At 39.0% G+C, this 18,408-nt stretch overlaps 1 protein-coding gene across 16 annotated transcripts in view; it reads right to left on the minus strand.

The window, feature by feature from the left end:
- SYNE1 (spectrin repeat containing nuclear envelope protein 1) overlaps window positions 1–18,408 on the minus strand; it is a 322,087-nt gene that overhangs the window by 56,691 nt on the left and 246,988 nt on the right. For all 16 annotated transcript variants that reach the window (XM_074818773.1, XM_074818787.1, XM_074818786.1 and 13 more), the window contains 10 exons: window positions 13,947–14,143; window positions 12,819–12,951; window positions 12,257–12,439; window positions 11,549–11,698; window positions 10,388–10,564; window positions 8,513–8,668; window positions 4,728–4,883; window positions 3,831–4,001; window positions 2,259–2,392; window positions 709–913 (listed from right to left, as the gene is read on the minus strand). In XM_074818773.1, coding sequence (XP_074674874.1) covers window positions 709–913; window positions 2,259–2,392; window positions 3,831–4,001; window positions 4,728–4,883; window positions 8,513–8,668; window positions 10,388–10,564; window positions 11,549–11,698; window positions 12,257–12,439; window positions 12,819–12,951; window positions 13,947–14,143 — 1,662 coding nt within the window. The remainder of the gene's footprint in view (window positions 1–708; window positions 914–2,258; window positions 2,393–3,830; window positions 4,002–4,727; window positions 4,884–8,512; window positions 8,669–10,387; window positions 10,565–11,548; window positions 11,699–12,256; window positions 12,440–12,818; window positions 12,952–13,946; window positions 14,144–18,408) is intronic.

Genomic DNA, 18,408 nt, shown 5'->3' on the forward strand with positions numbered 1-18,408 from the left:
GGCAACAAATTCTCAAAAAGCTAATTAATGTGTTCATTTTTATCCTTGCAATTGTTTTGATTACACTAAGACAATTAAAATTTTAATTTTTTTGACAATGACACTTAATGTCAAATTAAATTCAAAAGAATCAAAATGTAACCACAGATAGGAGATAAACTATCCTGCTGCCTTGAGATACAGTCTTGAAAAAGGAAGAATCTCCAGGTTTCAGAGTGAATGTTGTCCTTCCATAAGGAAGGATAAAGACACTCCCAGAACATACACAGTCTCTTTTCATTCAGAAAAAGGGAACAGTCTTGATTGGTGGGAATATAGTCAAAGGATCTTGTGTTTCTTTCTATTATAAGGAACTCAACAGATTTGGTAGAGATATTTTCCCAAGCAAGAATCCCTTTCATAATTGGGGACTTAAGATTGACTCAAATGATATAATTTATCCACCTTCTCCAGAGAGATGACTTCAAATACAAGCTTCTGAAACATCACCATGACAAGTAACGGAGGGATCACATGAAAAGTACGAGAAACTAATGAGATTTGGGTAGCAGATGTAAAGTTGTCTCTCCTGTGCCTGAGATGCATCAGTAAAAAACGTGTTTCTATGCAGGTTTTCAATACACCAAGTATAGAGTTTAGTAATGGAGAGCCTCTTGTGATTTTTAGCCCACAGAGCTGTGAAAAACTGCAAAGCTTAACTGGACATACATTACAGTCCTGAATCCAAGTAGTAACTTCATCATCAGCAATGTCTTTGCTGGTGGCAGTCTTCAGGAGTTCATTGGTCTGGTGTTCCCGCTGACGGACTGTGGAAGAGCATTGCTGGTAACAGTCCTTGTACCTCTGCCACAGCTGAAGGAGGCCCTTACTGGCACGCAGTCGCTCTGCAATCTCCTGCAGAAGGTTGTTCCACCTGGTGAAGAGATTGGATGAATGATTGAAGCCTGGGAGTCCACAAGAACTATCCCTGCTCCTCTACCTCTCTGCTGTTTCCCATGGTCTTTTGGCTTTTAAGAAATTTGGTAATAATCAAGATCCAGACATTTGGGGGAAAAAAAAAAAGAAAAGGAATCCCAGAAACATGCTGACAGGCTGTTCTGACCTGTCACAGCTGGTCTGATCTGTGCTACATCTTGGATGCTGTATATTAATGCTTGAGGTCAGAGTTGGAGTGCACTTTTTGAAGTGAACCTCCTGCTGTTTCCACAGGAAAACTACTAAACACTTTGGTTCACTGCACATAGCATCTATGACCGACCATGGACTGCCAGTACCAGATTCCTGTAAGGACCTAAGAGGCCCAAAACAGGTGTAAACAAGAAACCATTTCTTCTGCTGCAACTTCCTCACAAACTCTGACAGAATATTTAAAATCATAAAGCTCTGTGTAATGCCCTTCTAAAATACTCCCAGACCTATTAAAATTCTTTATATTTATATTATCCAATTAAACATCTTATCCCCTTTCAAATTCTTGGCTCCAGTGGCAACCAGAAACATACCTTCTCAAATGTGCTGGTGTTTACTCAATTGCCTCTTTATTTCCTTACTAAAGAATATCACAATATTTTTCAATTATTATTATATGATAAAAATGGTGAAGTGAAAATTCTGTCAGTCATCACTGAAACTGTTAAATCCTACAATATCTTTTTTTAAATGGGGTAAATAATCCCTCCCTCCACTTCCAGATTCTAGGACAGAATGGACCACAGATTAAATTTGGCACGATTGTGTTTTCAAAAAAACCTCCAACTTTCCACCAAACTAGTTTTTGTTTTTGGATATTGCCTTTCTGTTGCTTCCCTGAGTAAACCCTTACACTGGTTCTGGCCTGGATTCAAAGTTGGGGAAGCTGTTTGCCAAGCTACTAGTGAAGGTTTAGACCTTCTTTCCTACAACTAGAAATAGCAACCTAAAATCTTCAGACAGGATTCTCACAGTTTAAGTGCAGTATTATTTTCCAGCATGGTATTTATGAATCTTGGTTGGCAACCATACATGGAGCAAAACTACTGACAGTAATGTCTAAGTGCTTTGCTGGAGAAAAATACTGTTTCGCTTATTATTAATAGTAAATGAGAGAGTTCTGCTCCAGCCCTTGGCAGAAGGAATAACCCCGCCCACCCCCACAAGCCCCCCAAACCCCAAAAAACAGAACAAAATATAACAGAAATAGGAATGATGGAAAACTTGAGTCAATGGAGAAATGCAAATTTACCACTGAAAACACAGTTCAACACACAGACATTTTCTACCTCATATTCACTTCTTTCAAAGTGTTGGTAAGAGTTTCAGTCACTGGGGGGTGACATTCTTTCAACAACTGATTGGTCACAGAACCAAATTTCTGTAAGCTATTTTCTTGCTTTTCCAATTCATCTTGTAGGCTCTAAAATAGACAGAAGAAAAAAAAAGAATAAAAAAAATACATGAGGTATTACAATTGCATGATGTAGAAACATTTCAAAATAGTATGTATCAATTACATCATACATGTTATGAATGCAAAACTTGATTTCATGTGTTTCATCTAAATAGAAGGTTTAATATAAAGACTGCATTAGATTAATTTGATTCAACACCAAGGTGTAGCAAGAAGTAAATTTTAACCTAATATTTTCCCAAAATGTAAATATCTTGTAAAAGAAATTATGCTGTACTCTTGCACAAAAGGATTAAGTGCAAGGAACTGCTTCAGAAATAAAAACTTAACTGATGGAAGAAAATAAATTAAATAACATTTTCCTGTTTAGAACAAGATGAAAAAAGTAAGAAGCATAAAAAAATTTTATTCTGAAAATAAGATTCTTGCTCTTTCATTTATCAGTCTAAAGTACTGCTGGCTGGGAAAATACTCCCTTTTTCTTTTTTAACCTTAAATATTGTTATGCATATTATTACAGTTTGAACAGCCCAGCAAATCTCAACCTGATTCAATAGTATAGTCAAAATCTTAATAAGCAGAAAAAGTCATTTTCTGTACCTACTGTTTTACTGACTCCTCCTCTCTGACATGTAAAAAATGAAAACCTAGAAGACTGGCTATAAAGTGCATTAATAGATGCTCTTTAAATCTTGGTTTAAAAAGTGCTGTTCATGCTTAGAAAATTTGGCTTTATATATGTCTGGACTTCAAATCACACAAAATATTTAAATGTAAACTTAAATTTGTTGGCAAATACCAACAGCACAAGTTCTTATTACTTTAAGCAACTGGAATTGTTTGCATAATTATGTTTTTATTCCAAAAACAACAACTTTGAAATAAAAGTTTATTTTATGTAATAGAACAATAATTTTAATAATAAATTTGAATAAAATTATTTCAATTAATATTAATTTATACTTTTATAACAGAAGTCTCACTGTATTTTATGCTTTTCTTACAGTGGAAAATCACTTGAACATGTGAATATCTCAGCTTTCAAAATAGTATTTTCTTTGATCTTCAATCTACTGCAACCACGGGGCAGCAGTTTAAAATGTGATCTCAATATACACCAGCAGCTCAGAAGCCTGATGAAGCAGAGTGAAAAACTTTAGTTTTAATGGTCACTATCATGATTTAAAAGCTTTTAATGATTTGACAGTATGGCTCAAAATTTAAAGAACAGCACCAAAAAAAAGAGAAAAGATGAAAAAATGAAAAATGCAATGACTATTTCATAATGTGTTCTCTTAATGTCACTGGATTTTAATGTGTCAGTATGTCTGTACTCCCATTTCTTACGAATGAAAATGTATAGTTATCTGCATCCGTGCAATGAGGACAAAATTAATCCTTGAATACATCCCTAGTATGTCTAGAGGCATAGTATTCTTTTCACCTGAAGGTTATCAACTTGGACTTTCACAGCTTCCAAAGAACCAGTAAGAAGATAAAAACGGGACAAAGAATATCTGGCTTCTGTTAGGTAACCATTCAGTTCTTCATAAGCCACTTTGTAAATGCTCCACTGATCAAGAACAGATTGCAACAATATCTTCAGTTGGCTAGCCTAGGAGGAGGGAGGAAGGAAAAAAAAGTAAGTAACAAGCATTCACGATATTTGATTTTTGTTTAAATTATTTCCCTCCTTTTGATGTCAGTCACTACTTGCTCTACATGCCTAATCTTAAACCTGCTGGAGAACAAAGATTTTGCTCAACAATCAGTTGGGCTTACGCTGGGTACAGTGTAAAGTTCTGCTTGATTTTATAAAGCTAGGATGGCAGGGACTGAGAAGATATCAAGTCCATTCTACTTTGGTACAAAGCAGGATCAAGAAAAATTGCTTAAGACATGAAACACATATCCCTAAGGCAGGCAAATCAGCCTATGAAAGTCAGCAGAGTGGCTAGCACTAACACACTGCATTCCTCCTGAGAAGGCAGACTGATGCTGATGAAGCTTTTGATGATGACAATTAATGCCGATCTCTTTCTTATTCTGTGAGACCTGTGTGCTTGAAAAGATAGTTCCTTACAGATCATTTGGTACCTTTCCACTAAATATCAGGAAACATCTAAAAAGCTTCAATTACAAGAATTAAAAGCATCCTTGAAACAGGAAATATTATACCCATTTTATGAGGAGTGTACACACAAACTTGGGGATGGATGGGAACAGGGACACATCTTCCCCTTCACTGCAGAGGAAATCCACTCACTGCAAACTTCTAATTCTCCTTCTCCTCCATGCCCTACTCCTGGAGCTATAAATTGTCCCTTGATGATTCTTTTACCATGTGATCCAAATTGGCCCAGGAATGGTTAATTTCTTGCAGTGTATTCATAACAGCAGAAGAGACTTCTTCCTTCTTGTTTTGTATCAAAGAAAGACCACTCTGTTCTACATTTTCTACTTCTTTTTCCTTTGTTCTTATTAATTCTTCTAATTCCTGAAAAGAAAAAAGAACATACCTGAGTATTTTTGTTCATTTAATTGGCTAGATAATGCCTTGAGATAGAAAAGATGCCCATAAGCTCCTTAGTTTAAAAAATAGGAGAACCATGCTTTGCATACTTTGGCTTTTTGTTCTCAAGAGAATCATAATTCATCAGCGATTTTATTTTTTATGTTCCCTTTAAAGCATAGTTGTTTCTTTTTAATTTAAATAGAAGCATGTCCTCTACGTTAAACTTCTCTGTAATCTTCTGCTCCCATCTAAGAGTCCAAAACTCATTAAAAATAGGACAGCAGTTTGAATACATGGGAAAATTGTTGTGTGTCTTAGTTTGCCCTAGAACACTGAGAGGGCTTTTTATTTAGCCCAAAGCTGACTCAAGCCTCTGGAAAAAAATGAATTTTGCCACCCAAGGAAAAGGACAAAATTACTTCCTAGGGAAAGATGTCTATTTGCCATGCCTCCCCACATGAAATGGAGTCTTTATTCCTTTGCCAGGTCCCAGAAAAGCCACTTGCCCGAGGACAGCGAGCCTTCCTCTTTTCTAGATGACAAGTTCATTGGAGTCCAGCCAATGACAATAAGCAACAGAGTGTAGGAATTTTCCTTATTGTCTCCTCAAGGTTACATGCCATTGGGAAGCATTAATGAGCTCGATAGCATTTTGCTCTGCTCAGCATTCCCACACACTAACCCAAGAAAATGGGAAGAAAATGAACGGTTAGTGTGAAAACAAGTGAAGAAAACAGTGCTTAGTACATAAGCACTGAGGCCATGACAACTTGTTAGTGGCTTGTTTTGCTGCTTCAGGCAAGTGCTGACTGTGCTGTTGGCTTAAGATGACCCTAGACCAGTCATGGAAATGCTGATTCAAAGTTTGACAGTTCTATCATGTTTTTTCCACAAGCAAAGTGCAGAAGCTCTGGTATATAACGTTCACTAGTCACCAAGCCTGTGATGTTCCTCATGCCTCAACAGCATGAGAGTGAAGTTACAAAATGAAGAAGTGAGGACAAAAAGACTCAGTGAGCAACTGTGAGTCACGTAGCATGCTCCCATAAGTTCATTCCTAGCCAGGAAACTACCTATGTCATTTCATGGCATGGTACAGGGAGATTCAAGGAAGTCCTGCAGTGCTGTGACTCATACGGAAGCTGTGTAGCTTCAGGTAGTGCAAACACTGGGTCTGAGCAGAGGAGAGATGTATGGCTTGTAGGCTTCAGGCCAGCACAAATTTGTGTTTACCTGTCTGGAAATAAAGTAGTTGGTGCAATATGGAAAGCAGACTGTGAGGTGAGAGCAATCTTGTGATACTCCCACATTAATTGGTACATCTTGTGATCTCAGGTTATATTTTAATTTTCTGCAAGCCCTTCCTTACTGAGAGAGATGGATCATCAGGGAAAGAAAACAAGACAACAAACTTTGGGCAAACTGAAAACTCATGTCTCTCAATAAATTACTCTCCTTATGAATCCAAACAATAACAACAAGAGTGAAGCACTGCCATAACAGACTTTACATTTTAGATAGTAGGGAAATTATCTGGAACAAAATTTTGCCCAGTCTTGCAAACACTTGCTATTAACAGTATCTATCCCTGCACACACACAACATACTTTTGTCTATATACATATATGTGAGAGCATTTTTGCTGTACTGTTTATTCTTAGCCTTTTCTTCTGTATTTAATATTTCTTCGAACTTCTAGCCATGACCTTGTTCCAGACTACAGCCTTGGAGTAATACATCTTTTTTTACCAACTGACAACAAAGTAAACACTTCTAAGTTGTACATAGTAAATTTGACTTTTCAAATACTGGATCTGAGACTAAAAAAACCTTTTAAGTTTGTACAAAATTGCTCCAAAATTCAGAATGTAAAATGGGCGAAAGTTTCAAACACCAAGAATAGCAAATATTTCTGGTTCTCTGTGAAAAGGGATTTCTTATTCATCATTTTAAACTCATAACTGAATTAAAGACATTACTACTTCTGATTTGTGATGGGAAAAAATGGTTGCCTTCACTTATTAATATGACACTAGGCAGCAACTAACATCAGTTAATAAATAAACTGCAGCTTTTGTACTAATTGAACTGGATACTTGGGAGTGTCTGATACAGTTATTTCTTAAACGATTTGTTTCTCTGCTGATCAAAGTCTTGCCATTCATGACTGACTCCCGAAGTGTATTTGCTAACTTCCCTGACCAAAAGGAACCATAAAGGTGATAAATCAGATTCAGCTTTGAACTCTAGCCAAGCACAGCCTGCTGAATATGTCAGGCTATGCTAAATTACCCTTGCTTCAGTTGTATGGATTTATTGTGCTGAAACCATAAAGATACCTGAATTGAAACTAAGCACTGCAGCCAGTTCAAAAAAAGGTCAAAAATTTTGGAAAAAAATGGACTTCTAACATATCTGGCCTAACCAACTATTTGCCTTTACAGAAACAAAGGTGGGTTTAATACACTGGTGCATATAGATTGAATTCTCTTATGCATTTCATTTGAATAGATTTCCAGCTGTTCTGTTTGTGAAGACTTAAAAGCTAGATCATATTTGTCCCATTCATTAAATGCATGCAGGAAAGACACTCACACCAAGATAAACATGCCTTCTTACTCCCTTTTAAGGGTATGAGATCGCCAAGATTTGGGGCATACAGTTGTCCTGACAGGTTAAGTACAGATTTGCTCTGGTGTGAAATTTATTATTTGGTGTTTGGTAGAACAAAACACTTTTGAGCAAAAATTATCTGATGCCTGATATCATGTAGGGGCCTTGTTAATAAATTCAGAAAAAATTGTTTTGCTTATAACCTATAAGCTTGAACTCTAGCCTGACAGCTCCAAAAGCAAGCTTCTAACTATTTAAATATGTGCTATTCTGAGTAAGATGTTCAGAATCAACTGTGATACCCTATTCACTGCTGTGTAGTCCTTGTATGAATTTCACATGAAAAACTGAAGTGGCTCTGAATTTATGTGCATTATGTATAGCTGTGCTTTGCCTCATCCCATCTTTGCCCACAGTAATCATGATTCTCCTTCAGTCATCTGAAAGCAAAAGGGAATCAAGCACTATTTCCTTCTCTGGATAGTTGAATATTTGAAAAAATTGGTTCCTAACACATTTTGAATAAAAGCAGAAAACCTCCTTGGATTCTAGCATTTTTCTCTGAATAGTCAGGTGGAATATATCAGGTGGAAAAAAAAGGGAGGGCGGAGGAAAGGCAGTGATTAGGCAGAAAAACAAGCTTTCGAATAGTTGAGCATGGTGTTCATGACATCAAGTTCCATAAGAGTGGCTAAACAGGTATGGGAACATATTCCTTTGACAGCCTTCTAGTTCAGTATGCCTGGCATTCTTGGAAATGTCCATGCTTTAATACATAATGCAAAAACAATAACAACTTTGGTTGCTTTAAAACATCTTTGGGACATTCTTGCTCCTTCCTCCTTTCTCATTGCTTGCATTTTAGGAATGAAATCTCCCCCTCACTGAAGTAAAGAGTTCTGTCACTGACTTCACTGATATAAAGACTTCACATGGCTTTATCATGTGTTGTTCTAACTGTTGGAAAGATAATATTGTTACTTATAAGGGAACATTACCTGACAGTCTTTCAAAGCATTCTGTACTGAAGCCTGGTCTCCAATTTTCTGTTGCTGTTTCAGCTTCTTCTCTTGGGTTTCAAACCAAGTTTTTAGGCACTGCACATTATTTTCATATTCTGTCCAGGATTCCTGCAGACTTTCCAACAGCTGAATCTGCAAAGAAATATGAGTATATACTTTCTCATACAATTACCTTTATTGTTGGGTTAATAAAATACATCAGTGAAGAGCAATGCTGACCAGTGCCTTCTCAGAATTCAATGCTTTCAGAATTTAAAAACAGCATATGCGTTGAACTTTAAATATATCTGCTATTTGTAAAAGAGTTCATAATAAAAAACCTGCTTATCCAGAAATAATTATATGGACATAACATATTAAAATATGACAAGGACTTCCCTCATGCCTCCCAGGTTTTCATGACAATTAACAAATTTTGGCATACAGAGGTACTAGTCATGGTAGAGGAAGAAAGAATTAGGGGCTACTTAAGTAAGCTGGACATATAAAAGTCCATGGAACCAGACAGGATGTATCTGAGGGTATTAATGTCATTTCAAGCCTGCTGTCTATCACCTTTAAAAGGTCATGATGGTTTGAGGAAGATGCTGGAAAAAGTCTATATTGCAAATCCTACCAGAAGCCATTTCCATGGTCTTATCAAGGGCAAATTGACTGACCTAACTGATTGCCTCTGCTATGATGGTATGACTGACCCTGTGGACAAGTGAAGTAGCTGCTGTTTACCTTGGCTTTTGCAAGACTTTTGATATGGTATCCAATAGGGTAGCAAAATTGAGGAGACATGGGCTCTCGTGGGAGATCTATATATGAATGAACTGACCAGAGTCATCAGGCTTAAAGGCTAGTGGTAAACATTTTGACATCTATCTGGCAGTCATTTACAAGATGCATCTTCAGGGTCAGTCCTGGGGTTGATTTGTTTAAAACCTTCATTGCTAAACTGAATGACATGATGGACTGTGCTTTCAGCAGATTCACAGATGACACTGATTTGGGATAAGTAGTTGATATGCTGGCAAGTAGGTCTGCCATTCAGAGAAATCTCAACAAGATGGAGGAATAGTCTCACCAATCCTCATAAAATTCAGCAAAGACAGATGTAAAGTCCTGCATCTGGGACAAAGTAACTTCATGCAACAATACAGGCTGGCAGCAGGCTGGATAGAAGAAAAGGACCTAGGGGCTACGGTGGGCAATAACTTTAACATAATAAAACAGCAGTGTCCATTCATGCTGATGAAGGCCAACTGCACCCTGGGTTAGAGTATTGAGAGTGCACCCAGAAGGTCAAGCGGGGTGGTTCTTTCCTTCTCCTTGACACTTGTAACCCATTTTGGGCTTCCAGTGCATTGGAGAGATTGACAAACTGGCAAATCGTAACTAAGGTCATTAGGAGGCTGAAGCACATGACATAAAGGGAGAGGCTGGCTTCATTCAGCCTGGGCAAAAGAAGGCAAAAGAAGCATCTCCTTGTGCTGTCCACTACTTATGGGGAGGTATGGGGAAGATGGAGGCAGATTATTATTGGAGATGTACAGTAAAAAGAGGAGAGAGAACAGTCACAAGTTGCAACAAGGGAAACTTTGATTGAGAACATGGCAAAAACTTGTCCCCCACAAGAATGGTTAAGCACAGGAACAAACTGCCCAGAGAGGTTGTGAAATCTGTCCTTGGAGATTTTCAGAGCTCAGCTAAGCAAGTCCCTGTGCAATCTGATCTAGCTGTAAAGTTAGCTCTCTTTGAGCAGGAGGTTGGACTAGATGACCTGCAGAGGTTTCCAACCATTATAATTTATAGATCTATACATTTTGAAAGCTCACTACAGAGCAACTAGTTTTTTTTCCTTACCTTTTCTGTTATCAGGCCTTGCAGGATCTGCCAACGTCTGTTCATTGCTCCGAGCTGTTCTGCAAAATCAGTTTTGTCGCTACGTTTACTTTCAACATCCTGGCTGCTAATCTGTAGCACCGATTGGTTCACAAAGTCTACCGTCAATTGTTTGCAATTTAAATCTATCTTGAAACCCTAGTAGAAAAGAAGGGAAAAAAAATCCCAAAACATAAGTACCATAATTTCTCACCTTCCTGCAAAAGAGAGGAAAAATTTTCACAAATTACAACTTTACCACAATTTAGCTTAAAGGCAATTAAAAATTTTGTTATTTTTACTGAATATTGAGAAAGAAAGCTGAACTATACTGCCTTTGGAATAAAGAATCTGCCTTTCCCACATCCTGCCCCCAAAAAATCATAAAATAAAATAATCTGTAAATGTACTGATATTAGTCTCAAGGATCGGATTTAAGAAAAACTGGGTATATTTTTTTTTTTCAATTTAGTCTCAAAATTTTTAATACAAAAACAGATAAGATGGAAAGTATTCCTACATATAAAGAAGAATAATAGCCAAGAAGTGATTTTTCAAGAGGCTAGTGAAACAAATCTGACATTGAGAAGAAAATCACTGTGTGCAGATCTATTACAAGAGTACTACTGATCTAGTTAAAGAAGTTAAATTGTGTTATATCTATACTCCTCAATAGTTATCTCAAGGTATGGCATCTTCCATTTTTGCTTCAGGTACTATCAAAATTATCTTTATCTGTAAACCACTGGCCACCTTCCATTCAAGAACAGGCTACACTTTGAGGAGAAGGTGATATTATGCAGACAATTCATAAAACAACTTACATAATTTGCAAAGTGCTCTGTGGTTTTGGGTGAAAGACAGATCTAATAAGGTTTAATCATGTGCACATTGCTTTGGATTTACCTGGAAATTAATGTAAGCATGTTAAAAATTATATTCCTGCCATAACTAAAGAGTAGAGTAAAAGTAATTTTGGTTTCTTTTCCACAGTATTAAATATTACCCAGTTCTAACTTGTGTTCTAACCACTCCACAATGTAAGGCTTTTTTTTTTTCCTGAAATCACTTATACTTTACATATGTGTATATATTTAATGGGGATAATTCAAAACGGAAATCAATAACATAACCACTCAGTACCTTGTACTTCTGGACATAATCCTGAATGACTTTCTGTCCTACTACATTTTTTATATTCTCTTCATCCTGCTGAATGACATTTTCCATGAGGGAAATCCAGCTCATAACTTCAGTGATAGCATGACGAGAAGGAATTTTGTCCATCTGGAGCTGTAAAGATAACAGACTTAAAATGCATGTCATGAAGAAAATGGATAAGAATTCCTTGCTTTGCATTATAGTACATTTGCTTTACCTGCTCTTATTATCATGTTACTCTACATCCCTAACATATCACTGAAGTTTATAAAAAGAAAAAGAAGTAAAAAAAAAAAAAAAAAAGAAAGCTTTTAATAGGAGATCTATTGTATAACTGCATGCATCCTAGCATCCTAGTAAGAAAATATATAGAAGGCTTCTTATTTCCATTCTTCATTGTACAAAGAAACCGGACCAGCATATCAAAAAAATCCTCATCTGTTCTTTGGTTACAATTTAACAAATGTAACTGTGAAAGTCCAAAACTAACACCAATTGGTGTTAGACAGTATAGGTAGACAGCATTTGGACAGAAGTGTAAGCTTTCCCACATTAAAACAGGAGTAATGTTGTTCCTATCTTGCCTCTCATGGATAAATTGAGGAAGGGAGCAACAATCTCTCAAAGGTAGTGCCAACTGTATGGTCTGAATTTTCTGGAATATCAAAGGCCATCACTGGCCGTCCTTACCTGGTGCAGTTTCTCTTGCACTGCTGGGATTTGTGTGAGGAGATCTGTCCACTGACTGTCAATGTGGGACAATCCTGCACGCAATGCTGCTGTATCCACCTTCTTCAGCCTGAGGAGCTGGTTCCCAGTACTCAGGACAGAAGATTTCTGTGATGATTTAGCATCCACTTCTTTTGAAAACTCCTATAAGCAGAATCATTTTTGTGGAAATAATCAACTATTTGTTTATTGTACTTAAAGCTTTACCTCAGAAAGCTAAGAATATCCTTCCTTCCCTTTCTATTTGTGTTTACCATCTATACTGGTGAGAATAAAAATTGTTTTCAGTCATAAAACTATTTTCTGTTTTCAGAATCATCAAGCTTTACAACCACTGCATATAGCAAAGGAGTGCTTAATGTGCATACACACCAGTTTTTTGAAGGACAGCTCACCCGCAGAAGCAGATTTTTTTTGCATAGTCACTATTTCAGTGATGAAAAAAAGTATAACCACATAATTGCTCAACAGTTTATTTGTAATTGGAGAGGAAAAAGGTGTCTTATGTTCATGAATGACTTACCAAAAAGGAGTTCAGGTGGTCTCGGACTGTTTCCAGTTCCTGAGGAACTGTCAAAGACTGCTGGCTCCAAAACTCAAGTCGCTCCTTTGCAGATTGTAACCAATGTGCCAATTCATTTGATTCACTCTGATACCTGTAAAGATGTTTAAAGAAAACTAAAACAGTCACCGCCACTTCTTGCTTCCAACCGAGCGCTCTCTCTACCATGTGTTAGAGGAAGATACCGTATGCCAGATTTAAAATAAAAATATTTTCTTTCCTTTATCAAATTTCAGAAAAATGTAATTTAATTTTAAAGATAGGGACAGTATCAGAAAGCTCTTATTTTAGCTATTACACCCACAATTTCTAACAGTTCCTTCGTTTTGCCTCTTAGCAAAACTAAGTTTAATGAAGTACTAGTAACTAGGTTACAAATCTGTTTGGGCAAGCTGTAACAGCACCCCACCTCACACACATAAACAGATTTTTGCTTTCCATTAGAAGGCTCAATCTTCCAAAAGCTTTACCACAAGTTATCTCAGAGCACAAATTTAATTTTTTTTTTTTTAGAAACTATCTCCATGTCATTTCATATGCCAAGCAACTAATGCGATATCAGAATAAGAGTGTCTCCACATAACCTTTATACATACAAACCCTTTATGTATCTCTCTTAAAAGGCTAGTGAGCCAACAAGCCAGGGATATTATGAATAATAGACAAAGCTTGTATATCACTTAGAGAGTTCACTTCAAAAGTAGTGAACATTAGTAAGGGCAGCTAAAAGCTCCCTTCCATATATGCAATGACACAGACCACAAGAACCCAGCAGTGGCAATGTCCCTAAGAGAACACGCTGAGGCTACCCATACTATCTGGCAAAGCACACACCCCTTCTCATCAACCTGTAGGCACACACATAGGGCTTCTAAATTGGACATCTAAATAAGATATCCTCTGACTTGTCCCACCAGCTGTTATCTGGGTACAGGTTTTATTGCAAATGAGAGACAGCACTTCTATGGAGCAGAAGTAGGACACTGTAGGATATTTTAAATGTTGTATCTAATAGTTCTGGCTTCAGAATGACTTTGACCTGATCAGTGCAGGTGAAGAAGTTTATACTGTCCATTACATCAGCATTACCTTGTCCAGTGCTTCAGTATTGTCTCCAGCCTGTGAAGCTCCTTGGTAACCTTGGTGGTGTTGCTTAACCACTGTTCTCCTAGTTGGTTCAGTTGACTTTCGAGATCTGAGCAGCTAATAGAAAAAAGGAGCCTTTTCCCATCATCTAGCACTTGGTATAATTTAGGTTGGTATTCATTCAGGTTAGATCTCAGATGCTGTAATGACAGAGGAGATGGTTAGATGGCTCTGCAAGTCTCTGCTACCACACTTCCACAACATCTGGTTTTCTTTTACTGCATTTTGTAGCATATCCAATGTCACCATGGCACATCACATTTTTTCCCTCCGCTCCAGCTCTAGAACTCCCTGAGAACCATCATGCAGGTAACCTGCTCAAAATCTGAACGTGTTGCGACAAAACCCCTCCCTTCAATATGTCTATTGACACCTCTTTATGATGAACTCCTCCTTGGTGTAGATATTTTACACCTGAAAAGAACAGTTTCAAAATAATCTGCTTGGGACAACACCATTTCTGAGCAAAATTGATTAAAATGTCAGAACTTAGCCTACCATTTGCTGAAAACTCTACTGCAATGAAAATTAAAGGTGTCCAATACCAACTTATTAACAGTGGCCACTCTTCAGCCCTTTCAAAGCCTATCTTCACGTCTCTAGTCATCTAACTCTTCCTTATTGATCTACTTGCTATCCATGTCTACAAAATAGAAGATCACACCACCCATCCAAATCTCTGAACACAGAATCCAATTGTTATGGCACAAGAAAGGAAAAAAGGTACTGAAAAAGGAAAGGCTATTAATACTCTTACCCTAGAGCAGAGACAGATTTCATTTAAATGGGGATGGGTAATGAATTTGTGTATATGGGCAAATACACCTGCCAAATTCCACTATCATTACACAAATAGTATAGATTTAAAAACATGGTTTTTAGAATGGTTTAGGTTGGAAGGGACCTTAAGATCGTCTAATTTCAACCACCCTGTCATGGGCAGGGACACCTACCACTAGAGGTGGTTGTTCAAAGCCCCGTCCAACCAGGCTTTGGACACTTCCAGGAAGGGGGCATCCACCACTTCTCTGGGCAACCTGTTCCAGTGCCTCACCACCCTCACAGAAAAGAATTTCTTCCTTATATCTAATCTAAATCTACCATCTTTCAGTTTAAAGCTGTTACCCCTTGTCCTATGACTACATGCCCTTGTTAAAAGTCCCTCCCCATCTTTCCTGTAGCCCCCTTTAAGTACTGGAAGGCTGCTATAAGGTCTTCCCAGAGTCTTCTCTTCTCCAGGCTGAACAACCCCAACTCTCTCAGCCTGTCCTCGTAGGGGAGGTGCTCCAGCCCTTGGATCACCTTTGTGGCCCTCCTCTGGACTTGCTCCAACAGGGCCATGTCCTTCTTATGTTGGGGACCCAGAGCTCAATGCAATACTCCAGGTGGGGTCTCATGAGAGCAGACCAGAGGGGGAGAATCACCTCCCTCGACCTGCTGGTCATGCCTCTATTAATGCAGCCCAGGATGTGGTTGGCTTTCTGAGCTGCAAGAGCACATTGCTGGGTCATATTCAGTTTTTCATCCACTAACACCTTCAAGTCCTTCTCCGCAGGGCTGCTCTCAATCCACGCATCGCCCAGTCTGTATTTGTGCTTGGGATTGCCCTGAAGCATGTGCAGGACCTTGCACTTGGCCTTCTTGAACTTCATGAGGTTTGCAGGTACCCACCTCTCAAGCCTGTCCAGGTCCCTCTGGATGGCACATCCCTTCCCTCCAGCATGTCAACCGCACCACACAGCTTGGTGTCATCAGCAAACTTGCTGAGGGTGCACTCAGTCCCACTGTCCACGTCACCAATAAAGATGCTAAACAGCGCTGGTCCCAGTACCAACCCTTGAGGAACGCCACTCATCACTGCTTTCCACTTGGACATCAAGCCGTTGACTGTAACTCTTTGAGTTAAACAGTCCAGCCAATTCCTTATCCGCCAAGTGGTCCATCCATCAAATCCATGTCTCTCCAACTGAGAGACAAGGATGTCGTGAGGGACAGTATCAAATGTTTTGCACAAGTCCAGGTAGACATCAGTTCCTCTTCCCCTATCCACCAACACTGTTCTTGTTACCACCCTCTATAGGCTTCTTTTTTGTGTCTGAGTTTGTCCATGAGCTACCTGTTCATCCATGAAGGATTCCTGGCATTTTTGCCAGACTTCCTCTTTGTTGGGATGCATCGCTCCTGAACTTGGAGGAGGCGATCCCTGAGTATTAACCAGCTTTCTTGGGCCCCTCTTCCCTCCAGGACTTTATCCCATGTTACTCTGCCAAGCAGATCTCTGAAGAGGCCACAGTCTGCTCTCCTGAAGCCCAGGGTTGCAAGCTTATTGCACACCCTTCTAGCTGCCCTAAGGAACTTGAACGCCACCATTTTGTGGTCACTGTAGCCAAGACTGCCCTTGAACTTCACAATCCCCACCAGCCACTCCTTGTTGGTGAGAACAAGGTTCAGCATAGCACCTCTCCTTGTTGTTGGCTCCTCTGTCACTTGGAGAAGGATCCAGGAACCTCCTGGATTGCTTGTGTCCTGCTGTGTTGTCCCTGAAACAGATATCACGATGTGAAGATATCAATGAAGTCCCCCATGAGGACCAGGACTTCTGAATGTGAGGCTGCTCCTATCTGTCCATAGAGGGCCTCATCCACTTGGTCTGCCTGGTTGGGTGGCCTGTAGCAGACTCCTACTATAATGACACCTGTCCCTGCCTTTCTTTTAATCCTGACCTGTAAGCTCTCAGTCGGCTCCTCATCCATCCCCAGGCAGAGCTCCATGCACTCCAGCTGGTCATTGACACAGAGGGTGACACTCCCTCCTCGTCTCCCCTGCCTGTACTTCCTAAAGAGCCTGTATCCTTCCATTCCAACAGTCCAGTCATAGGAGCCATCCCACCACATCTCCGTGATGCCATTAAGATCGCAGCCCTGCAGGCGTGCGCACATTTCCAGCTCCTCTTGTTTATTCCCTGTGTTATGTGCGTTTGCATAGAGGCATTTAAGTTGGGCCGCCGATGAAGCTGACTTAATGGCTGGAATGGCTGGTGCTCTCCTGATGGCCCGTGATCCCTCTCCAGGCTCTGGGCATGTATTGCTGGCACTGGCATCAAACTGGTAGGAGTGGGATAGATTCCTTTCACCCAGAAACTTTAGTTTAAAGCCTTCTTCACCAGCTTGGCAAGCCTATGACCGAAGATGCTCTTCCCCTCCTCTGACAGATGGAATCCATCAGTCCTCAGTAGACCAGGTTTCTCAAAGTGAGTTCCACAGTCTAAGTAGCCAAACCCCTGGCTGTGGCACCAGTCCCATAACCATTTGTTCATTTGCCAGATTCAACTGACCCTTTCAAACCCCTTCCCTCTGACCAGGAGGACTGATGAAAAAAATGACCTGCACTCCAGAGTCCCTTACCACCACTCCCAGGGCTCTGTTGTCCTCCTTGATACTCCTGAGAGTGCTCCAGGCTGCATCACTGGTGCTCACATAAAGCAACAGCAGCGGATAATAGTCAGTGAACTGTATATCTGTATATTTGACTAAGCTTGAGCACAAAATATACAAGCATTCCCATTTTCTACTTCTGTTGAAACTAATCTGAAAATAAAGTGTACAAAACCACTAGTCTTATAGTGAGTACATAAACATTCTATTGCTCTTATTTTTCTCTCTGACATAAACAGAGCTCTAATAACACAGAACTTTATATTTATAGATGTGTGTGCCTGTGTGTGTACTTACATATAACATATATACACACAAATAAATGTATAACTCCTAGAAAGTGGCATAAAAAATTCGAAGGTAGTCATAAACTAATTATGATGGATTTTTAACCTAAATGTGGCCCCAGGGAGAGAAAAAAAAAGTATTAAAAGTTATACCATAGCAGAGTCTAAAAATCTGGATGTGAACAACCTACTTTATATAACAAGAGAAACAAAAGAGGAAAATTAATTTAGGGTCAGGACCAACACAAACAATGCCTAGCGTTAAACAAAACCAAAATAAACCCCCCACACAATAGATTGCTTAAGTTCTCCTCATACCATTGCAAAAGCTGAAAGCTGTCTGGTAAAAGAACAATAAACATTACAAAATCAGAGAAGTCAATTTGAAAGAATTGGGCAGACATTTTTCTGTAAAACAAAACAAAGAAACAAAACAAAAAAAAAAACCCAACCAAAGTGTCTTGTGTATAACGACATAAAAAAGAAAACACTAGGCCAGATTTCTCATTTTGAGAACAGACCGAAAAAACAGGATGTGGTAGAAAACCTATATTTAAACTACTAGTTCTTGTTGCATTTGAGGAGGAAGTTAACTTGGAGAAACACAGGTTGTTTAGCCTCACCTTGTTCTCTGGAAAGACCATGGAGCACATCCTCTTGGAATCCATTTTCAAGGACAAAAAG

This window comes from Strix aluco, chromosome 3 (genome assembly GCF_031877795.1).
Source record: "Strix aluco isolate bStrAlu1 chromosome 3, bStrAlu1.hap1, whole genome shotgun sequence".
Taxonomy (NCBI): domain Eukaryota; kingdom Metazoa; phylum Chordata; class Aves; order Strigiformes; family Strigidae; genus Strix; species Strix aluco.